Source organism: Schistocerca americana, chromosome 8 (assembly GCF_021461395.2).
Source record: "Schistocerca americana isolate TAMUIC-IGC-003095 chromosome 8, iqSchAmer2.1, whole genome shotgun sequence".
Lineage (NCBI taxonomy): Eukaryota > Metazoa > Arthropoda > Insecta > Orthoptera > Acrididae > Schistocerca > Schistocerca americana.
Window position 1 is genome coordinate 423,635,799 of NC_060126.1, and position 25,437 is coordinate 423,661,235.

General features: G+C 43.1%; 1 protein-coding gene across 1 annotated transcript in view; it reads left to right on the forward strand.

The window, feature by feature from the left end:
* The window catches only part of LOC124545894 (protein sidekick-2-like), a 1,033,035-nt gene that overhangs the window by 631,162 nt on the left and 376,436 nt on the right, over window positions 1-25,437 (forward strand). Inside the window, exon 3 of the mRNA XM_047124853.1 lies at window positions 20,241-20,392. Coding sequence (XP_046980809.1) covers window positions 20,241-20,392 — 152 coding nt within the window. The remainder of the gene's footprint in view (window positions 1-20,240; window positions 20,393-25,437) is intronic.

Below are 25,437 nucleotides of genomic sequence, written 5' to 3' on the forward strand. Positions count from 1 at the left end.
CCCTCCTATCCTGTGATTGGTAAACACTGCAGATTTTTACCAGTTATCCGACACTGATACAGACGTGATACACAGTGAAGCGCCAAGAAAACTGGTATAAGCATGCGTATTCAAAGGCAGAGATATGTAAACAGGGAGATTGGGCTCTTTTGACCCATGGTCAGCAAGTAGCTGAAGGCTGATCGAAGCTGGACTGCTGGAATTGCTGCAGTTTCAGCCGAAATGTTCTGCTGCAGTTCTGGAAGATTACGATGCGCCTTTCACTTGGGGGCTCCCCAGACAAAGTAATCGTACACTGACACATCAGATGACTTGGGTGGCCAACTAGGACCGCAACTCGAGTCACCTTTGCTAAGAACTCTGTCAGCCGTGACGACTGGCCGTGAAGACTGTGTAAATGTGCTCCAACGATTGGCCGGGCGTGTGGGCAGTTCCTCCAACCTGCTGGAAGTAACTGTAAGTCTTTACATCCCCCGTTAATGCATACATTTGCGTCAGATTGTATATACTCTTCCAGGCCACTTGCCTCACCCTGTATTCTGGCGGCCAGAGGACAAAATTTTTGACTGAAATCCGTGAAAGTATTCCGCCGTAATGAAAAGGGTTTCGTTTGAGTCATTTCCAACCCATGTCCCTTATCCGAAACATACTCTCTCCGTAACATACTCTCCCCTATTTCATGGCAACATACAAAGATGATGATGATGATGATAATGATGTTTGGTTTGGGGGGCGTTCAACTGCGCGATCATCAGCGCCCGCAAAAAGTACCAATTTTTACACAGTCCAATGTAGCCACTGTCACGAATGATGATGATGATAATGATGTTGATGATGATGATGATGATAAGGACAACACAAACGCTCTGTCCCCGGGCAGAGAAAATCTTCAACCCGGCCAAGAATGGAACCTGGGACCCCGTGATCCAGAGGCAGCAAGCAAACAAAGAACACATCTTCTTTCAACTTCTGTGACACATTCTTCCAAATCTGTTTGGTAAGGATTACACACTGCACGGTCATATTGCCGAATATGTCGGATATGGGAGTTGCAAGCAGATGGATTTGCTTCTCCTGGTGAGTGTTTTACCATCCAAACGCTGTGTTTTGTACGCTTTCCCTACAACATTTTCCATATGATCCTTCCACTTTAAGGTGTTTCTCATTGTAATCCCTACGTATTAAAGTGAATCGATAACCATTTGAAACTGTATCACTTGTTTTGTAATAGTACTGGGGAGTAGTAACTCACACTTCCATGTGTTCAGAGTCGATTGCCACTTTTCGCACCAATCAGATATATATTACCTGAATAACTTATTAATTGTTTTGATTTGCTATTCACTACACTAGAAAGTATCCAACTACGTTTCTGAGCGGACAGTGAGGCTGCCTGCCGAGCGACGGACTCACTTTCGGTTTCCTGTACTTCCAGGGATTTTTACTTGGTGGGGATCCAGAACCTGATGCACTCGTCCTCATGATTCCAGCTGAGGAGCTGCATGAATGAGGGGTAGCAGAACCAGGTCTGCTAAACCTGCTACGGCTAAGAGAGTGGTGTACTGCGCCCGCACCCATTCTCACCACATTCATGCACTGAAGCGCCAAAGAAACCGCTATACGCATGTGTATTGAAATACAGAGATATGTAAACAGACAGAATACGGTGCTGCGGTTGGCAACGAATATCTAAGACAACATGTGACTGCCGCAGTTGTTATATCGGTTACTGCTGCTACGATGGCAGGTTATCAAGATTTAAGTGAGTTTGAACGTGGTGTTACAGTCGGCGCATAAGTGATGCGACACACCTCCGAGGTAACGATGAAATGGGGATTTTCCCGTACAACCATTTCATGAGCGCACCGTGAATATCAGGAATCCGGAAAAAACATTAAATCTCCGACCTCGTTACGGCCGGAAAAAGATCCTGCAAGAACGGGACCAAGGACGACTGAAGAGAATCGTTCGACGTGACACAAGTGCAACCTTTCCGCAGATTTCTGCAGATTTCAATGCTGGGCCATCAACAAGTTCAGCGTGTGAACCATTCAACGAAACATCAACCATATGGGCTTTCGGGACCGAAGGCCAACACGTGTACCCTTGATGACCGCACGACACAAAGCTTTACGCCTAGCCTATGCCCGTCAACACCGAAATTGGACTCTGATGACTGGAAACATATTGCCTGGTCGGACGAGTCTCGTTTCAAATTGTATCGAACGGAAGAACGTGTACAAGTGTGCAGACAACCTCATGAATCCATGGACCCTGCATGTCAGCAGGGCACTCTTCAAGCTGTTGGAGGCTCTTTAATGGTGTGGGGCGTGTGCAGTTGGAGTGATATGGGACCCCTGATACGTCTAGATGCGACTGTGTCAGGTGACACGTACGTAAGTATTCTGTCTGGTCAACTGCATCTATTCATGTCCATTGTGCATTCCGACGGGCTTGGGAAATTCCAGCAAGACAATGCCACAACCCAAACGTCCAGAATTGCCACAGAGTTGCTCCAGGAACACACTTCTGGTTTTAAACACTTCTGCTGGCCACCAAATTCCCCAGACATGACCATTATTGAACATGTCTGGGATGCCTTGCAAAGTGCTGTTCAGAAGAAATCTCCACCCCTCGTACTCTCACGAATTTATAGACAGCTGTGCAGGATTCATTGTGTAAAGTTCCTCCAGCACTACTTCAGACATTAGTCGAGTCTATGCCACGTCGTGTTGCTGCACTTTTGCGTGCGCCTGTGGGTCATTCACGATATTAGGCAGATGAAACAGTTTCTTTGAATCTTCAGTGTGCACAACTCACCCCTGAGAAAATGGGGTCTTAAGACGAGGACAGACAGACAGTGCCAAAACAAATGAACAAAAGTAACTTATCATGTGATATAATTACAAATTAATAATGTAATGATTGTGGTCCTTACTTGTACTCTGAAACCTTGCTACCTGCCAAAGTTTTTGATTCTAGATCAACGGGAAGTACTCTATAGTTTTTGATGAATGAGTTTGCCAGTATAAAAGTATGTGGCATATATGGTCGTATCTTCTGATTGCATTGACTTAGAAGTTCCTAATTTCTACACCACCGCAGAACCGTAGACCTTACCGTGTGACAAGAATTGGAACTTGATGCGTTCACTTGTTCACGGGAAAAAGGGTTTTTGGCAGACAGTCAGTCACTCATACAGACGACAAAGTGATGCTATATGGGTTCCCTTTTTACCGACGGAAGTACAGGACCCTAAAAAAAATTTCGGTTTCGTATCCTTGTCCGACACACACAGCGGCAATTTTAATCCGTCAGGAAGGGTTCGAACAGTGCACACTATCTCTAAGATGAAGTGATAGCCTCGGTTGAAAAATTTTCTTTGTAGACATTAAATGATGCTAGCTGAAACTACGTGAAGTAAGACAATTGACTCAAAACGAAATTCGCTATATCCTACTACAAGGACAGTGTTTAATCTTCATTGTCAGAATTAACCAACGGATAACTAAAGAGCGTTCTCAAGATGTAACTTTCATTGATGTGAATACCTGTCAGATAATGGCCAAGTATAATTGTTTTTTTTCAGTCACGAGGATTTTAGTCAAATGGCTCTGAGCACTATGGGACTTAACATCTGAGGTCATCAGTCCCCTAGAACTTAGAACTACTTAAACCTAACAAACCTAGTGACATCACACACATCCATGCCCGAGGCAGGATTCGAACCTGCGACCGTAGCGGTCGCGTGGTTCCAGACTGAAGCGCCTAGAACCGCTAGGCCAATCCGGCCGGCAGGATTTTAGTCGACGTGCCCAACTCTGGAACCTAGACAACTCTGTTTAGACGTGCCACTAAGAAACACATTGAACAAAAATTTCACTAAGTGTGTGCCGCGTTCCACTGGTATATATTTCGGTAAGCTATCGATTTTCGTGACCCTGTTCTCAAATATTACAGAAAAGACCTGTGAATCTGCTTCAATGAGGGTAAACTAATTAATCGTCGAAAGGATGACATTTACAAGGTGCGAAAGCTAGGACCGTACTTCGGCAAGGAATTATATCTGCCGTCTCCTAACCAAGGGAACCACGCCGGTGTAATCTAAAACGACGGACGCAAAAATATTTACGGTCCGACGGGATATTTGAATTTCGTTCTCTCCGAATACGAGTCCATCGTATTAGCCGCTACGCCACATCACTTGGTCGATAGTCCGATAATTCTGACACCTCGTTGCGTTACCTTTCTGGATGCCTTCGTATAACGCCACCATGTTCGCTGTACAAGTCTGCTGAAGTTAGCAACGGCTGATAAAAAACCAAAAGAATGAAGAGAGTTCTGTTTTAACTCTACTTAAACTCGATGTTTATAGGTTTATGTACATCTACAAGATTACTCAGGTATCCCTCAAGCTGCGACATCGTCGCGAAAAAGCAGTGACCCGTATATGTAATACGTTTCCTTTAATTTACGTCTATGGTTACAAACTTTTTGTTAACCTATCATCGGTTTCGGTCTTTAATGACCATCATCAGATCTGTTTCATAAAAACAAAGTCCTAATGTACTGCAGCCATAGTGGCATCGTCAATTGTTAAATGCGGAATCAGCACCAGCATCGTCAAATACATATAAATAACATCACATGCACGAGTCAGTACTACTGACAACATGACTCGTGCGTCCGGAATCAGCACCAGCATCGTTAAATACATATAAATAACATCACATGCACGATTCACGTTTTCATTAGTACTGACTCGTGCATGTGATGTTATTTATATGTATTTGACGATGCTGGTGCTGATTCCGCATTTAACATTTGACGATGCCACTATGGCTGCAGTACATTAGGACTTTGTTTTGATGAAACAGATCTGATGATGGTCATTAAAGACCGAAACTGGTAATCTGTTAACAAAAAGTTTGTGACCATAGACGTAAATTAAAGGAAACTTATTACTCGGGTATCGTCATGTAAGTGTTTCGCACCGACTTTAATCCTCGAATGTTTTTCAATAAGTAATGCAACAATTTTCTTTTGAAAGCTGGTCAGTTGTGTTCAGGATCCTAATGTACCATACTAATCCCCACTCTTTTGGCTACAAAGCCCTGTTTTTCAACATAATCTCCATTCAAAGCGATGGCCTTACGCCACCTTACTGGGAGAGCCTGTATGCCCGCGTTGTACAACTCTACTCCTTGGCGTCGAAACCAACGTGCTGATGCATCAATAACCTCCTCATCGTCCACGTACTGCTCCCCGTGGAGTCCATCCTTCGTTGGGCCGAACAGATGGAAGTCGGAGGGTGTGAGATCGAAGCTGTAGGGTGGATGAGGAAGAACAGTCCAATTAAGTTCTGTGAGCTCCTCTTGGGTGCGCAGACGTATGTGAGGCCTCGCGTTGTCATGGGGAAGGAGTAGTTCGTTTGCATTTTTGAGGTGACGAACACGCAGATGTCGTTTCTTCAATGCCCTCACGGTAGGAGAATTCCTTAACTGCGTCTATTTCGTGATACCCAGTTGTAATGTTAAGTTTATAGGTATTATCTTTTCTGCTACTCCTCATTACTTTCATCTTTCTTCCATTTACTCTCAATCCTCATACTACACTCATTAGGCTTTTCATACCATTCAGAACATCCTGCAATCTTTCTTCATTTTTACTGAGCATATCAATGTCATCAGCGAATCTTATCACTGATATCATTTTTCCATGAATTTTAATCCCACTCATTAAGCTTTCTTTTACTTCCCTCATTGCTTCTTCGATGTGTAGACCGAACAATAGGCGAGAACGACTATATGCCTGTCTTACACCCTGTTTATTATGAGCACTTCGTTATTGGTCTGCCAGTCTTACTGTTTCCTCTAGGTTCTTGTACATATTGTGCACTAGCCGCCTTCCCTGTAACTTAAACCTGTTTTTCTCAGGATTTCGAGTGTCTTGCACCATTTTACATTGTCGAACGTTTCGTTATTACAGTATATATGCATAGATATTCTGTAAAAGTGAAGGATTTGGTACCAATTGACCATCACAATGGAAGCAGACAGATGGACATTAACACCGAAAGCCACACATTCTATCGCAGAAAGTACAAAACTAAATTGTAGATCCAAATTGGCATATAAAGAATACTCATGGCAATGCGTTAAAGCGTATTCCACCTCATTTTACTAACGTTTGAAGACCCTCTTGATGCTTTTCAGGTTTGCGATTTGAAACTTGGGTTTATTTTGAAAATCAGCCTTATGCAAACACAATTAATTTTTTTTTTTTTTTAATTTTTATATTCACCCAGACATGTTTCGACACCTATGTGTCATCTTCCGTGGGTCAACTTTTTTAATTTCTTAAGATTACATTGCTAAATTAACTGCATTATTATACATCGGGTTCTGTGCCCTTTTTCGTCGGTTTTTTTTTTCATTTAGAGCATGTCATCTGCAAATTTTTTCGTCCTGTTGCGTGTCTCTGATTGATGTCTCGATCAACTGCTACTCAGTGTTCCACCTCCTTATCAAAGAGCCAGCACCCATCATTATGCTTCTAAATATCTATGTAACCTTCTGTGCACCATCTAAAGATGACCCTGAAAAGTTCGAAAATCGCTTCATAGAATAAATAAACATTTCAAAAATGTGGCTGGTTGCAGTTTTATGTAATTACACTGATTACTTTATAAGTGTTAACAGTACTTTATGGACTAATGTACTTCACTTCTTCTTTAATTTGGATAACCTTTCCAGTATCTAATTGACTTTCCCGTTGCATAATATAGTTGATGGAGAACGATCATTCACGTAACAAATTGTGCCAATTCCGCTCCAGAAGGTCGATATCAAACTGCCACCCGGGGGCCCACGACACCACTCACAGATAATACGGCGCACTGTTTCATGACAAAGCTGGCGTTTCGGTTCGCATAAGCACTTCGCACACGAGTTAGTAGTTAACGCCGGAATAGCGTTGTTTAGAACAACAGGATTTATTGTTTATGGTCACGGGAGGCGGTGCTCGAATCGGCGGCAGTGGCGGATTTCGCCAGCCGCGACAAATGTTAGAATTTATGTAAATAGTCCCTATTATCACGCCTGACACAACGAAACCGTTAATCCGAAAACCAATAACAGGCCTGCGCAGTTTCCGCGCAAGAGATGACCAGAAACAGCGGCCATTCGACGAAATGCCACAGGGCGGAATTGAATTTCCACTGGCGCGAAGTAATGTTACTCTTTTGATTTTAGTCCATGAACTATACCCGATGTCGTGAAATGTGAAATCTATGTTGTGTGACAGGAGCTTCTGTTCGGATATGAGTCATAAAACCTGTAGACGGTCGCTGGTCATGAACTCAATAACGTTTACTAAGAATATTCGTCAATGTTGTGACGAAGCCAGGCGAATGACCGTCGATTAACGAGAATTCTCTCAAGTATAAACGGTAGGCGAGAGCAAGAGAACTGCATCCGGCCGTGTTTGTTTCACATTCGCTGGTGTCCGCTCGTGTTCCGATGACAGTCGCTAGCGCTAACAAACCGTCAAAGGTAGTGAGCGTCCTCCCCGCTTCAACGTTTGCAGTACAGGAAGCATTCGCCAACGAGGGGGTGCTAAAAGGTAATGCCTCCAAAATTTTTATTCCGTTCTCAGTATAGACTGAGATATTATTTATCTCATGCAAATGACCCTGTCGAATTACTAGCTTCGCTGACAGAAGTTGCTGTCCGCTACCGGTAGAAGGCTCCGAAAAGAAGCGCGTAACATTGCGGTGTATAACGTATCTACGTTGGTGCGTGACAAAAGCGTTCTGTAATCTGTTTTCTAACTGCAGAAACTGTTCGTCCTCACATGGAGCACCCTCTACTTCAGCATGAGAACGCCAGACCACACGCGAGCGCTGCGACAATCCGATGCCTTGGGTTCACTGTGTCATCGATCGTAATCCATACACTCGATTACTTAAACAACACCTTCGAGGACTGCATTTTGATAGTGCAGAACCAGGCAAGCAGAGGCGAGGTTGTGGCTCCGCCAATAAAGTCAAACATTCTGTTGTGTTGGTATTACACTACTGGGCATTAAAATTGCTACACCACGAAGATGACGTGCTACAGACGCGAAATTTAACGGACAGGAAGAAGATGCTCTGATATGCAAATGATTAGCTTTTCAGAGCATTCACACAAGGTTGGCGCCGGTGGCGACACCTACAAAGCGCTGATATGAGGAAAGTTTTTAATACACAAACAGCAGTTGACCGGCGTTGCATGGTGAAACGTTGTTGTGATGGCTCGTGTAAGGAGGAGAAATGCATACCATCACGTTTCCGACTCTGATAAAGGTCGGATTGCAGCCTATCGCGATTGCCGTTTATCGTATCGCGACATTGTTGCTCGAGTAGGTCGAGATCCAATGACTGTTAGAAGAATATGGAATCAGTGGTTTCAGGAGGGTAATACGGAACGCCGTGCTGGATCCCAACGGCCTCGTATCACTAGCGGTCGAGATGACAGGCATCTTAGCCGCAGAGCTGTAACGGATCGTGCAGCCACGCCTCGATCCCTGAGTCAACAGATGGGGACGTTTGCAAGACAACAACGACCTGCACGAACAGCAGCATGGACAATCAGCTCGGAGACCATGGCTGCGGTTACCCTTGACGCTGCATCACAGGCAGGAGCGCCTGCGATGGTGTACTCCACGACGAATCTGGGTGCACGAATGGCAAAACGTCATTTTTTCGGATTTACAGCATCGTTTACAGCATCATGATGGTCACTCCCGTGTTTGGCGACATCGCGGTGAACGCACATTGGAAACGTGTATTCGTCATTGCCGTACTGGCGTATCACCCGGCGTGATGGTATGGGGTGTCATTAGTTGCACGTCTCGGTCACCTCTTGTTTGCATTGACGGCACTTTGAACAGTGGACGTTACATTTCAGATGTGTTACGACCCGTGGCTCTACCCTTCATTCGATCCCTGCGAAACCCTACATTTCAGCAGGATAATGCACGACCGCATGTTGCAGGTCCTGTACGGGCCTTTCTGGATACAGAAAATGTTCGACTGCTGCTCTGGCCAGCACATTCTCCAGATCTCTCACCAACTGAAAACGTCTGGTCAATGGTGGCCGAGCAACTGGCTCGTCACAATACGCCAGTCACTACTCTTGATGTACTGTGGTATCGTGTTGAAGCTGCATGGGCAGCTGTACCTGTACACGCCATCCAAGCTCTGTTTGACTCAATGCCCAGGCGTATCAAGGCCGTTATTACCGCCAGAGGTGGTTGTTCTGGGTACTGATTTCACAGGATCTATGCACCCAAACTGCGTGAAAATGTAATCACGGGTCAGTTCTAGTATAATATATTAGTCCAATGAATACCCGTTTGTCATCTGCATTTCTTCTTGGTGTAGCAATTTTAATGGCCATTTATGTAACAAAGTGGTCTTTCATTGGGAGAAAAGGGTTCGTCGCCAGAGCGATTATGTTGAGATATTAATATGGAGACATAAAGAATAAAGATATACAATGTTAATAGAGTTTCTTTTATGTCAAAGGATTTAAGAGTTTTCACATAACAATTTCGGGGACATTATTTTACAGCACGACCTCGTGTTATAAGGTTTATAATTTAAGTGACAACCAGCCACAAGCATGGTTTCGCAAAAGTTATTTTCAGAGATGGATGTGGGACTCAGCTGTCAGGGACAGGGTGTCAAATCAAACACCTTTCAGCCGTCTAGTTTCGAAACTTATTTTATTTGGCTACACCATCTTTACGCCCCTGACCGATGTTTCGGAATGTTCCAACTTCGGTTCTGGTCAGAACAGAGGCCAGCAAAGCGGTATTAATAGATAGCGAGCCCTTCAGCCATCATCTGCCTACTGTTGTTGTTGATGATGATGATTGAAGAGTCAGTTCTCGTCATTAGAAAATGAATATTTTATCAGTGACAAAGGTTTTCCAGCGCTAATTAAGATGTTTCGTCACTGGCCTATGTGGACCAAGAACCACTATGACCACTCTCAGCCGACCGGGATGGCCGAGGGGTTCTAGGCGCCTCAGTCTGGAACCGCGCGACCGCTACGGTCGCAGGTTCGAATCCTGCCTCGGGCATGGATGTGTGTGATGTCCTTAGGTTAGTTAGGTTTACGTAGTTCTAAGTTCTAGGGGACTGCTGACCTCAGAAGTTAAGTCCATAGTGCTCAGAGCCATACCACTCCCACGTTTTTATACCAGAGCCTCGAATGTGCCGAGTGTTTCAAGTCTTTATTTCGTCGGTTCTTTTGTCACCTGTCGGTTCTGCTGTGATAGCAATTACAGTGATCCACACTTTCTTTTCTTCAGCTGCTGTGATGTCTGGTGTACTGTGAACCAGCAGTCGAATCGTCTGAAGTGGGAAGTCCCAAAGTCATTTTACGTTTGTTTTCGACCCACAGCAATTTTACGTTTGTTTTCGACCCACAGTCATTTTAAGTTTGTTTTCGACAATTTTATTTGGCTTGTGGTCTCACCAGTTCCCCGAAACCGGTAGACGGCAATTTTGTCATAATTTCCAGTGGATCATTTGTGCCACAGCCATGTGTCTCTGCCGGCCGGAGTGGCCGTGCGGTTCTAGGCGCTACAGTCTGGAGTCGAGCGACCGCTACGGTCGTAGGTTCGAATCCTGCCTCGGGCATGGGTGTGTGTGATGTCCTTAGGTTAGTTAGGTTTGATTAGTTCTAAGTTCTAGGCGGCTGATGACCTCAGAAGTTAAGTCACATAGTGCTCAGAGCCATTTGAACCATTTTGAACCTTGTGTCTCTGCTCTTAATCAGTCTGAGCGATCTTTTCGCGACAGTCAAGATATGATCAATTGTTTCGTCAGCTTTTTATCAGAGTATTCAGATTTATTATTATTATTGTTATTATTATTATTATTGTGTACAGTCTGTGTACTACACTGATTGCATTTTTAAGTTTCTAAGAATATTTTCTTGAAAGACAGGTACTTTATTATTGGCATTCGGCAGGTCATTACAATTTCTTTCTGCATCACATTTCACATGTAACTGTGAAGGTTCTCGCGTCCGTCGGCCGTCGTAATTTAATATATTATTATTGTTATTATTATTACTTGATTGTTGCCGACTTACGTGGTGGGCCTTAATAAAAATGATATTCCATTTAATTTTGATTTTACGATTAAATGCTTTCCTAAAGTTCTCCTTTTCAACAACATTAATCTCAAAAAAATGGTTCAAATGGCTCTGAGCACTATGGGACTCAACATCTGTGGTCATCAGTCCCCTAGAACTTAGAACTACTTAAACCTAACTAACCTAAGGACATCACATACATCCATGCCTGAGGCAGGATTCGAACCTGCGAACGTAGCAGTCGCGCGGTTCCGGACTGAGCGCCTAGAACCGCTAGACCACCGCGGCCGGCTATTAATCTCAAATTATTTGTTACGTTAATGAATGTTAGACTCCCTGCATCTTAAAACATGAGCATACAAACTGAACAATGTAATAAACTTTTCATATTAATTTCCTCGGCTAGTCAATTCACTTTAAAGCAAAAGATCTTTAGTTATTAATTACAATTGCGGCTCACACACGCGCGAGAGTATTTTTTCTTACCCCCGTTAACCATTGTATTGTAGTCGGAGTCCTGGCTCTGGGTCTCGGCTATGGTACTGAAAATAAGAATCTTAAAGCTAAGTATTTTCTGCAACGTCGGGCGGCTGTGGAGAAAAAGTAATATTATGTTAATAGCGGGCGAGTTTTCCGCTTCCGCTAATTTTTCATAAGTTAATATCGCCACGTAATGGTGTCGTTGGCTGCATCGGCCGCTGCGATTGTTGAGCTGTAGATTACTTGAATGCAGGTTAATTCAAGGAAGGCGGACATGAAATCGGGATCACCTCTTACAAATTAAAAGTGCACAATAATATTACATCATTATATTATATGCTTAACTCATACAAATATGCTTATATTTGCCAGCACTCGAAAGATGTCCGTCGATACACAATAAAGACAAGAGAAGAAGAGAAGACGACTAAAAAATTAACAAAAGAGCGTATCTTGTCGTCTCTTTAGATCACTTTGCTATATTTCTTTGCATTGCATTTCTTTGCATTTCTCGACAGAGATATTATTGTTTTACGGTTACATGAAAAAAATATATTATTCAGTTTATGAATGTCTCTTCTTTATAAATACTGTTTTTAAGTCTTTTCGTAATATGGCACTGGGGACGCTGTAAGGTGTTGACACTTCTGTGATTGCTAGAATAGTAGCACTAGTAATGTTTACTCTGGGACATGAAAGGAAGACGAGATACCCTGCAATCGTTGTCCGCTTCCGTTTGTGCCGAAGCAGCACTAATAGCGGAACAGCGCGATCATTGATTCCCTGCCGTGCTTTTGTGGAGCGAGACTTGCTTTTTCCCCGCCAAGAGTATCGAGTTTCAAAGCCGGCGGCCGCACTGATGGATTCTACCAGCCCCCATTCCCCCCCCCCCCCCCCCATACAACTTCAAACACCACAGCACACAGTGCTTGGCGCCTAGTAAAGGCGGCGACGGCTGTGAGCATAAATAGAGCGGTGACGACCTGTTCCGTTGCGTGGGCGGTGCAAAATAGATGGATGATAACGGGCCGCGATTTATGACTCTCGTGACTCGAGTCGATATCTCGGTCGGGGCCTCGTCAGTGCGGTCGATCGTGTCGGCAGTCGCTTGAAGGCAGCCACGTCTGGTGAAGGCTCGTGTTACGGACGCTCAGATACACGAGACGCCACGGGCCACCCTGATGGCTGAGAGAAACTCCATAAATATTCAAGCAGATCTTGATAGGATTTTAAAATGTTGCAGAGATTGGTAACTTGCTCTAAATGTTCAGAAGTGTAAAAATGTGCACTTCACAAACCGAAAAAACGCAGTATCCTATGGCTATAATATCAATGAGTCACTGTTGGAATCGTCCAACTCATACAAACACATAGGTATAGCCCTCTGTACGGATATGGAATGGGATGATAACGTGTAGGTTCAGTTTTGGGTAAAGCAGGTGGTAGACTTTGGTTTACTGGTAGATTACTGCAGAAGTGCCATTGCCGCGTGGGATTAGACGAGCGGTCTAAGGCGCTGCACTCATGGACTGTGCGACTGGTCCCGGCGGAGGTTCGAGTCCTCCCTCGGGCATGGGTGTGTGTGTATGTCCTTAGGATAATTTAGGTTAAGTAGTGTATAAGCTTAGGGATTGATGACCTTAGCAGTTAAGTCCCATACGATTTCACACACATTTGAACATTTTTTTGAAGTGCTATCAGTTTACAAAGGAGATTGCTTACAAATCGCTCGTGCGAGAGGTTCTAGAATATTGCTGAAGTTTGTGGGACCCATATCCAATAGGACTAACAGTTGATACTGAACGTATACAGAAAAGGGCAGCATGAATGGTCACGGGTGCGTTTGATACGTGGCAGAGTGTCACAGATTTATGGAAGAAACTCACCTGGCAGACTCATGAAGAGAGACGGAAACCATCCCGAGAAAGTCTGTTAACAAAGTTTCAAGAACCGGTTTTAAATGTTGACTCTAGGAATATGCTACGACCCGCAGCATATTGCTCACAGAGGGACTGTGAGGATAAGATTAGAATAATTAATGTACGCACAGAGGCATTCTTACAGTCATTCGTCCCGCGCTCCATACGTTAATGGAATAAGAAGAAACCCTGATAACTGGTACAGTGGGATGTACCCTCCGCCACGCACCTCATGGTGGTTTGCAGAGTATAGATGTAGATGTAGATGGCTTGCTGACGGTCCGCTGCTGCTCACGAGCTTGTCAGTCAGTCCACACTACCGCACTTCTACATCGACGTGTGTGTGCTTTGTCTGCAGACTGCCGTGAAGTGCACGGAAGGGGTTACTTCCCGTTATGTCACATATTGCTGTCTCCTCCCATTCCATTTGCGTTTGGAGCGTTTAACTCTACAGCCCGAGACTTAAATCGACGATCAGCCGCGCGGAGTGGGTGTGCGGTTTGAGGCGCGATGTCAGGGATTGCGCAGCCCCTACCGCCGGATGCTCGAGTCCTCCCTCAGGCATGGGTGTGTCTGTTGTGCTTAGCATAAGCTAGTTTAAGAAGTGTGTAAGTCTAGGGACCGATGACCTCAGCACTTTGGTCCCTTAGGAATTCACATACATTTGAACATTTGTACATAAACTGACTATCAATAGAAATATCAATTTTGCACCGAATATTGTAAGTTGCGGAGATAACTGGCTTGGTTTCTTATTTTCAAAACTGAGTCAGCTTACAATCTGCCCAAAAGCTACTTCGTGAATTAAAAAGTCAGGTTCTCAATAATTACTACTGTTGGTAGTATTTCAGTGAGATTTCGTTATGGTGGCTAATCAGACATTGTGTAAGCCAGTTATTTGCCTTCACATGATCAGAATCACACGCATTTCCACTGTAAAACTTCTCAATAACATACCAGGGGTATTAGTTATACAAAATAAAAGAAGATTACACAATACTGGGTAAAAATAAATAATTACTCAGACTTAAAGAAACTTACAGTAATACATGAGTCTCAACAGATTGCAGCTATGAGGAGGAAAAATAAAAAGGAAAGTAACAAGTAAAATTTGTCAGACAAAAAACGGATATTGTTTTACAATGAGTCAGTTTCTAAACTGATGACTTCAGACTTCACGCATCATGACTGCATGTCTCATATACAAATGTTTATTCTTCATCGCAAATAAAACATTTATAGTCAGACTATTACAATTACTTTAAAATAAAGTAGTTTTAGTAAAAAAAATAAAATTGCCAATATGTCGTTATAAGCGCTAAAAGAATGACCGTTTAAATACATCTGTACGTGCTATATACACTCCTGGAAATGGAAAAAAGAACACATTGACACCGGTGTGTCAGACCCACCGTACTTGCTCCGGACGCTTCGAGAGGGCTGTACAAGCAATGATCACACGCACGGCACAGCGGACACACCAGGAACCGCGGTGTTGGCCGTCGGATGGCGCTAGCTGCGCAGCATTTGTGCACCGCCGCCGTCAGTGTCAGCCAGTTTGCCGTGGCATACGGAGCTCCATCGCAGTTTTTAACACTGGTAGCATGCCGCGACAGCGTGGACGTGAACCGTATGTGCAGTTGACGGACTTTGAGCGAGGGCGTATAGTGGGCATGCGGGAGGCCGGGTGGACGTACCGCCGAATTGCTCAACACGTGGGGCGTGAGGTCTCCACAGTACATCGATGTTGTCGCCAGTGGTCGGCGGAAGGTGCACGTGCCCGTCGACCTGGGACCGGACCGCAGCGACGCACGGATGCACGCCAAGACCGTAGGATCCTACGCAGTGCCGTAGGGGACCGCACCGCCACTTCCCAGCAAATTAGGGACACTGTTGCTCCTGGGGTATCGGCGAGGACCATTCGCAACCGTCTCCATGAAGCTGGGCTACGGTCCCGCCACCGTTAGGCCGTCTTCCGCTCACGCCCCAACATCGTGCAGCCCGCCTCCAGTGGTGTCACGACAGGCGTGAATGGAGGGACGAATGGAGACGTGTCGTCTTCAGCGATGAGAGTCGCTTCTGCCTTGGTGCCAATGATGGTCGTATGCGTGTTTGGCGCCGTGCAGGTGAGCGCCACAATCAGGACTGCATACGACCGAGGCACACAGGGCCAACACCCGGCATCATGGTGTGGGAAGCGATCTCCTACACTGGCCGTACACCACTAGTGATCGTCGAGGCGACACTGAATAGTGCACGGTACATCCAAACCGTCATCGAACCCATCGTTCTACCATTCCTAGACCGGCAAGGGAACTTGCTGTTCCAACAGGACAATGCACGTCCGCATGTATCCCGTGCCACCCAACGTGCTCTAGAAGGTGTAAGTCAACTACCCTGGCCAGCAAGATCTCCGGATCTGTCCCCCATTGAGCATGTTTGGGACTGGATGAAGCGTCGTCTCACGCGGTCTGCACGTCCAGCACGAACGCTGGTCCAACTGAGGCGCCAGGTGGAAATGGCATGGCAAGCCGTTCCACAGGACTACATCCAGCATCTCTACGATCGTCTCCATGGGAGAATAGCAGCCTGCATTGCTGCGAAAGGTGGATATACACTGTACTAGTGCCGACATTGTGCATGCTCTGTTGCCTGTGTCTATGTGCCTGTGGTTCTGTCAGTGTGATCATGTGATGTATCTGACCCCAGGAATGTGTCAATAAAGTTTCCCCTTCCTGGGACAATGAATTCACGGTGTTCTTATTTCAATTTCCAGGAGTGTATTATTCTAACCTTGTCCTTGATGTTGGTACGGGAGCAATAACTAGGGCTGAGGTATATCCCCATATAATAATTCTTAATACTGGGTCCAAAACGTTTTTTTTATTTTTTTATTTTGGCATCTGAGGAGGACTTATAAAGACATCATCTTACATGTAATATTAAACACACTGAAGAGCATGGCAAACATAGGAATTAATACATAAAATTACCGTAGAATCGTATTAGAAGTTGTCTACCTCCACCAGAGAAAAGGCATCTAAAAGGTGCTATATTCTCAAGTCTTAGAAGGTTCAAATGGTTCAAATGGCTCTGAGCACTATGGGACTTAGCATCGGAGGTCATCAGTCTGCTAGAACTTAGAACTACTTAAACCTAGCTAACCTAAGTACACCACACACATCCATGCCCGAGGTAGGATTCGAACTTGCGAACGTAGCGGTTCGCGGTTCCAAACTGTGCGCCTAGAACCGCTCGGCTACTCCGGCCGGCCAAGTCTTAGAAGCAGAGCAGTCCAATGATATATGCCGGTAAACAGTAACCAATGGTCACCAGATGTTAAGAGGTGGCTTGTTGCTTTTTATCGGTTTGTATTTGTGGAGACAAAAACGATGTGACTGACATTGTTTTCATCACCACAGTTGTACAGTGAAGATACGAATAGACCAATACGAGGTATATGCTTCCTGTAACAGACGTGGTTGAACGTGAGGTGCGTCATAGTGTTCATGATTCTTCTGGAGCATCGATTTTTCTCGTGCCAGAAGTTGGGAATCAGCACCGTAATCTGTAAAGTGACGGCTTAGGTAGTCTAATTGAATTTTCCCCATATCCTACCTGTGAAATGAAGTCCGCACTTGCTTTACATACGGGTAAGCCTAGGTAAACATTCCATTTCATACACCACCCCCTATACAGCTATCCCCAGAACTTTGTATGAGTTGATATATCCCAGGTGTGATTCATTGCTGTTATAGGATACTACATTTTCTGAAGTGCACATTTTTAAATTTCTCAACAATTAAAACAAGTGGACATTCTTCGCACAAGTTCCAAACCTTATTATGACCTTACCGAATATTTATGCAGCTCTTTTAGATAACACCTCATTATTGACAAATAGAATAAATGATGATTTCTGATTCGAACACAAATTTATGATTCAGTTACTCTAAAAGAAGGGATCCTTATAATAGACACAGTCTGAGGCATGGAACAGTCATTAGTTTGATAACGAAGAGAAGCATTGGGGAGGTGGCGGGAGGGGGGGGGGGGGTTAAAAATTGTAGAGGAAGACCATTGGATGAATACAGTATGCAGGTTCAAATAAATGTAGGTTGTGAGAGGCAATCAGAGGTCTGCGCGGTACGTGTAACGGATTTGCGAGCCGTGTTGAACTGGAAGATAAAGGATTCTCTATTCTGCTTCGGTTCTGCATTCTGCGTGCTGGTTCTCAGTCGGAGGCTGTTCAACTGCCTCGCCAGTTCCACGTTTTCGCGACTAGCAACAGATTTGGCGGCTTGCTTTGAGGTTGCTTTATGATAGTGACTCTTGTGCAACTAGCTACAATAAGTGTGGTGAATTTGCGGCATGTATTTTGCAGCTCGGCGTAGAATTTGAATGCAGCTTTTCAGGTCTTGGATGCTTCTTCGGTTGTATTCAAACTTCATCTGTTGTACAAGAGAGGTAATTAGTGACCGATGCACGTGATACAATACCAGTTTTTCACACTTCACCTGTGTGGTAGGCATACTGTTGGCAGCACAGTCTTATTGAGATACATGCATTCAGATTTTACTGATATATCTAGAACTTTTCTTTGTTCATATTTTCTATAAATTGTGACCAGTCTAGCACGTGATCATTCACAGGACAAGTGTAATCTTTATTGCTGCATTAGAATTGTTACAATAATCATAAATTCACCTAAAACATCTTCTTAATTTTATCCATTGTTATCAGTGGTTTATCAATGAGTGCATTACTTTAGTAAAATAAAGAAAAAATCCGCCTTCAGTCAAAATGGTGATTTTATTTCAATGTGAGATGCGTTTCGAGGCCTGGAGCCCAATCTTCAGGTGCTTTGATAGTGTACTCTTTTTCACGGATTTGTGTTAATTCTCGTCCTGGTAAGATTACAATAGTATATTATAAAGTGGCACAGTGTGAACAGAAGTTTACAAAACAAAGACTAATCTAAAAAATTATTTATATGGTGAGAAGGCTCTATTACAAGAAAATCGCAGCCTAATGATGAGGAGTGCCACCTTGCTGAAACACGATATTGTCTTGGGTATCCTGTAGCTGCAGAACCACATAATTCACCAACATGTCTACGGAAACATACCCACTTATATTTATTCTCAGGAAGAAAAATGGTCCAGTCGCTCGATCACACATTACCCTCACCACACATTAAACTCTGAACTGTCCTGGATGTGTTCTCGTACAGCATACGGATTTTCTGCTCCCAGGATCTGGACACTGTGGCGGTTAACAATTTAAGACGTTTGCAAACCACTTCATATATTGTACTCTTTGGCACTTGAAGCTCCCGCGAAGCTTGTCTAATCGATTTCTGTGGCGCCCTCGTGAATGCGGTCTCCTACGAAACAGACGATCTGCCCGTTTCTGAAGCGACCCCGTTGCTAAAAGTTTCTAAGTCCTGATAAATCAGACAGACATTAGGTGCTTTCTTTCCATAATGGGACACCAGTTTTCGCTGCACAGTAATCGGTGATATGGTTTCTGCTCACCACATAACACATAGAACTTTGTCCTGAGGGAAGCCGTTTTTGCGATATTGCTCACAAAGTGCTCCCGTGGTGAAAGTGTTGCGTGAGACACAGCTGTTCAGGAAGTTTATGGGTTCCCTAGCAGACCAATACAAAAACAAACGTTACCATCATTAATATAATTAATTTTTATTCTTAAAATTAGAGTAAACGTTATGGACACCCTCTATGCTATTGTAATCTTACCACGACCAAAATTAACCTAAAGCTGAAGAAAGAGAAAGTTGAATATACGGTCAGAGCACCTGAAGATGAGCCCACAGGGTTCGAAATGCATCGTATGTTGAAATAAAATCATAATTGCAACCGAAGGCGGTTACTTTTTATTTCATAAAACGTCTTCATTCTTTTTGACATTTATATTACAGAACACGATTCTACGCGTGCGTTTATATTTATTTACAACTCTGTCCTTAATATGAGTACGAGCTTTATTCTCCGAATATTCTGAATTATGACTTCACCAAGAATATTAATCAATGCGAAGCATAGCTGCAGTTGGCAGAAGCTTTTTTAAAACTTCAATCAGTAGAAACATTTTGCAGCTCCATGCACGCTTTTCAGCTCAGTAGGTAAGTGTTGTTGCCGAGACTCCGATACTAACTGCTGTTTATTCAACGTGACTGTTATATATTTCAGGTTATGTATGGATATGTGTTAGGTGCAGTAAGAGACAGAGGTACTAATATCCATAGCAGCTGACCTCCCTACGTGGAGATCTGTTACTGTGAGTTTTCTACAATTTGCGATAACAGAAAATGTACTCAAATTTTCATCTATGATCACATTTCTTTCCGTTGCACCTGCAATCATCAAGCATCCCCTACCTTAAAATATTTTTATGGAATATGGCCAGACTGCGTAATAAATTATTTCTTGTCTCCACTTTTTTTTTTAGTTTTTTGAGTGAATATGTTTAGGGCACGTCACTGAGGTTAATGTTCCTCATGTACTTGGTAATGCTACCTGTGCATCACCAGTGTTGGGGAAGTGTTGTAATGTGTAAACACACCACAGTTATACAGTGTTTTGGACTTGCCCACACCCACTTCCAGGAGAGCGACTTTGAGGTGATGATAATGATGATGATGATGTTGTTTTGTGTGTTACAGCCGAGATGCCGGTGCTGCACCAGCACAGCAAAAGGTTCAGCGGCCTCTACACGGGGCCCTACTTCGACACAAGCACTGCTACCAACATAACGGCCCAGCTGGGCACGCACGCCTACCTGCCGTGTCGCATCAAGCAGCTGGGTAACAAGTCGGTGAGTTGGCAAGTCTGCACTCACTGCGCCTTCTGCCTTCCTCTGTTTTGTACGTAGTAATATTGAGACTGTACTGATTATTTGTCATGCAGATCGTATTTCGTGGAATTCGGGCTACACTAATATCGCCAAAGTATGATTCTGTCGGTTGACCCCTATCCGGATGGTTTTCAATCATTCGTCTTCCTACGAGCCTCGCCTCTCGTCACCTGCAGATTCTGATAAGGGGTACTGCGTGCTCAACTGTCTTCGTAAAGCCCTGCTTATTGCGCATGACAGTTACTCACACAGACTCGTGTGATGCGGAAGTTATGTCGAGAGACGATCTTTGCCCAGAAGTTATCGGAATCAGCCATTGACTGCAGCTCAGCCTCTTCCCAGTCGTTTGTTCCTTTACTTGTCCGTGAAGAGTATAGTGCGTAATTCGATGCAGAATAGTGGGCCCAGCGCAGGAATAACTACCTACTGGTGGCTAAAAAGGAAAAATTTAATTTGTAGTTAGCTAATGAAACAAAAATATTTAAAAAATCGTACTGTACGCGGTGAGTCAACTTATCACATTAATACTCTGTGAAAATCTCTCCCATCATCATTGTCAGGCAAGCAACAGACTGTCTAAGACAGGGGTATCCTTTCTTTTAGTTTATCTAGGCCGCACTGGAAGCAGAGGAGTATTTTTGGGCCGCACATAATACTCATATACTTAACACTAACAATAACCGCTGAGAAAAAAAGTGGACGGGCGGAGGTATATAGTTAGCACATTTAAGTAGTTTAGAATTTATTAATTTGTGATTCTCTATTCAAAAAAATGCAAGATGGAATTAATTTTACGTTTTACGTGTGAGATTTCATTAATAATTTTATATATTTTCACGTAGAAGAAGGTGTAAGTAGATGAATGACGAACACTAACTTCACCTAACGAAGGTTTATTCAGCACTTGCACATACAAGAGCGCGAAGCGAACTGTCCCCGGCCTGAAGAAATACGGTATATATACTGTTACAGAACATTCCAGTACAATGATTCTTGACATTTGTGGATACTTATAGAATGTACTGGAACCGAAATTAAAATTTGACAGTTCGGGTGAGTTTTGAACTTACGACCCTCGATACAACAGTCTGCTATCATAACCACTACACCAGGGTGACAATGCAACTCAGCTTCTTCAGTGACAATATAAGTAACTGCAAATCATAGAATTAGCGTGAATTTGAATTTGGGAAACTAATGTATCAATATTAGACTTGATCGAAGCGGTTGCAATTCTCAGGCTGTAGATTTAGGTTCTATTTTTACTCTTCGTGCGCTTTATTCTTAAAAATAACTGTTCGTAGACAAATGGGCTTCCAAAGGAAGATGATGTAATCATATATCGCATCACTGTGCAGCAATGGTTATCTGTCTCAGAGCAGGTATGATTTGTAAAAGTCCAACCAAGATACTAGAACATGTTGAAATTTTGCTTTTCGTTGGAAATCTTCAGACGACGTATGTATATAGTTTGAGATGTCACATGGACACAAAAATTCGGATTACTTTTTTCGAAAAATCCTAATACCTATTTTCAAATTCATGCATCGAATCCAAAAGTTTTGCTGCGTATTTCATCCTTTCTTTAGGATTATGTTTCAGTTTATCGTAACACAAATGGAATTTTATGGAATTTCTTTTACCGATCGTGTGTTAGATTCCCACTTCTTAGACCGCATTGATAATTTCCTTGGGCCACCGGTTGGACACCCCTTGTCTAAGATGTAACAGAGCTACACAGCGGTTTATGATGTAGTAGTGCCTTCTGGAACCAGGGATTATATCGGAACCAACGATGAAATGTATCTCGCAGAGTATTCGTTTCCACAATATGTCTAAAATGGGGCACACTCTTGTGCAGTCTTCGGTTCGATAACACTTGAGCACACACATCATATGCACTCAAAATTATAACTTACGTGTGGGGACACTTTGTCACGTTGTTACAGAAATAAATTACATTGGTTCCAGTTTCTCACTTTCGTCTAACATTTTCGGGAAGTTCTCCTTTTTTGTCAAGAAGGCGTGGGCTACTGTAAGAGTCGATTAATGGCATTTTCGATAATTTAAAGGAATAAATTAACTGTTTCTCAGCAACCAATTTATTGTCATGTTACAGGTTTAGTCTGTAATGTGTTCCGCTAATATTGTTTGTTCTACAAAAAAAAAAAAAAATAGGGCGATGATACCTCAAGTAAAGCTCCCGTTTTGTAGCTAACAATAGTTGCCCGGTATTATGAAATACATGGTTGTCATTTTCTTTATTTTTAACAGCAATATCTACCTATTTAACATATATTATTAAAGTTAATTACAATCGTTGATCTGAGGATAGATACTGTAACGAATATGCTTACAAGCACCAAAATGAGGAACAGCAATTTATATAATATTTTTATCAAAATATATTCATGCCACACTTGGTTTGTTTCATGCCACGATTTTAACTCAGCGAGTATCTTCAAAAAATTACTTGGAAAGTAGACTTAGTAATAAGGCTTCGATACAGATGGAAATCCGACTAGCTCATACTCGGGTGGTAAAAAGAGGAAGACTGACATTACTGCCTTGTGATGAGGTTACGTGAAAGGGGGCTTCTCTACTAATTTGCGTCTGTTGCTGACAACTCACGGGATGTTCATGTTGAAACACGCTTCTTACGTCATTTATTTCTGAACAGCATACGCAACACAAGAATTCGCCTCGGTACTTACAAGCCACTACTTTTAGGTCGTTCATGATGGCAGCAATCGTAAACAGAACACAGTCGACCTTAAGTGTTCCGAATTCTGTCGATGTTACGCGATGAGTACTCGACGGTAGTCGGATTTACTTCCGTAATCAAGCTACAGTTAGCAAGTCAACACCAAACAGTCTTTAAAACGAAAAAGTAAAACCTGAAATGGTTAACGGTAAGGATAACCGATTGTCTAAAATTAGTTGATATGAAGGAAATACCGGTATATCCACAATCACTTACCAGATTAATTACGATTATTCATTTAACTGCAATTAATCGCCAATCCCTGTTGTTACGTAAATACCGGAGCCGTTAAACCCCTTCCTCATATTCCCAATTGCGAGTCCCCTCAGTCCCACTGTAACGGTAGCACCGATCACTTTAAACGACGATCGACGCTGACGCTATACCACTGCGAGGAATTTGTAAGTAGTTGTGACCGTGAGATAAGCTAATGGAAACAGAACAAACTAGGAATCGTTTCCGAAACACCCCAGCAAAGTATAACCAACAGTAAACGGTGGGTCAGGAACAGACGTTCTCCCATAACAAAAGCAAATTGTAACATTGCATATTAAAACAGGTCGCCAGCATAATTAGGCATTCTTGTGGCAAACAAAATGATAAAGCAGAAGGCAGTGCTGAGGCTAACCTATCCTTCCTTGACACACACACAATAAACTCTTTCCTTATCTGTTCACATTACAACACAGTAACATAACCTTGCAGATAAATGTGCTACTAACAAACAAATGGGCAATGAGTTAGTAAACAGTAACATATCCCTCTCAACAGCACGTACCTTGAATGAACTAGGTGTAACAGTTTATAAAACCAACTACCGACGCATGAAATTAATAGCAATACTGAACAGAGAAAAGCGTGAAATGATTCACAGTTTAAATCAGGAGGTCTGCTAATGATCATATTCTATAACTTCATTGTTTAGAACAGGTTCAAAAATGGTTCAAATGGCCCTGAGCACTATGGGGCTTAACTTCTGAGGTCACCAGTCCCCTAGAACTTAGAACTACTTAACGTAACTAACCTAAGGATATCCACACACATCCTTTAATTTACGTCTATGGTCAGAAAATTTTGTTAACAGATTACCGGTTACGGTCTTTAATGACCATCATCAGATCTGGTTCATAGGATTTTGTTTTTATGAAGCAGATCTGATGATGGTCATTAAAGACCGAAACCGGTAATCTGTTAACAAAAAGTTTGTGACCATAGACGTAAATTAAAGGAAGCTTATTAAAGGAACAGCAAATAGTTCTTTCTTAAACTCGGTATGAAGGAACTAACCAGAATGCATATCTAACTGCACTGGCTCTGAGGGAGCCTTTGCATTGTTTCATTAACTAACAACCCTAGAACATGAGGACCCTTAATCTCTCATAGTTTGCCCATCAACAAAACTACACCAATATGTATGAGAAATGGGAAGTATGGTTCAAATGGCTCTGAGCACTATGGGACTCAACTGCTGTGGTCATAAGTCCCCTAGAACTTAGAACTACTTAAACCTAACTAACCTAAGGACAGCACACAACACCCAGCCATCACGAGGCAGAGAAAATCCCTGACCCCGCCGGGAACCGAACCCGGGAACCCGGGCGTGGGAAGCGAGAACGCTACCGCACGACCACGAGATGCGGGCCGGGAAGTATCTTATCATTAATTATTAATTAACCAAAGCACAACAAACTATAAGTCTTCAAATAACAAATGCGCTTTCATAAGCAGTCCTTTGACATACTCAAAAATATAATTGGCTGTGCAAATGACAAAGCAGAATTAAATTCAAGTTCAACCACCTTCTCATAATAAATTAGGACACTGGGAATTGAATTCACTAGGATAGGAGTCCTGTCCAGGTTTGTAGCTTAGGATAATCACGGGTGTAAGATCAAGATTTTAGCAACACCACAATTATTATTTTAAAATCAACCAAATTTCGCAAATACCTGGTCCATTTACAGAGTGGCAAATATAAACAATTTAGTGGAATGCTGGTGGTACTGGTGGCGTAATTTGCAGTGGCTATTAACCTGGCAGTGATGCAGTCGTGACTACTGTTGGCTTCGCCCTGTTATATACCTTCTTGGTGTCGGAATTATATTTATAGGGCGAAAAACCATGCCATGATAATAGTATCACCAAATGCAGCATCCGAGCCACTTAAATAACTCCCTTAAGCTCTTCTGGCCACAGAGCTCCAGTAATATGAACCACAATGATCAGCTACTGCTAGCGAGGC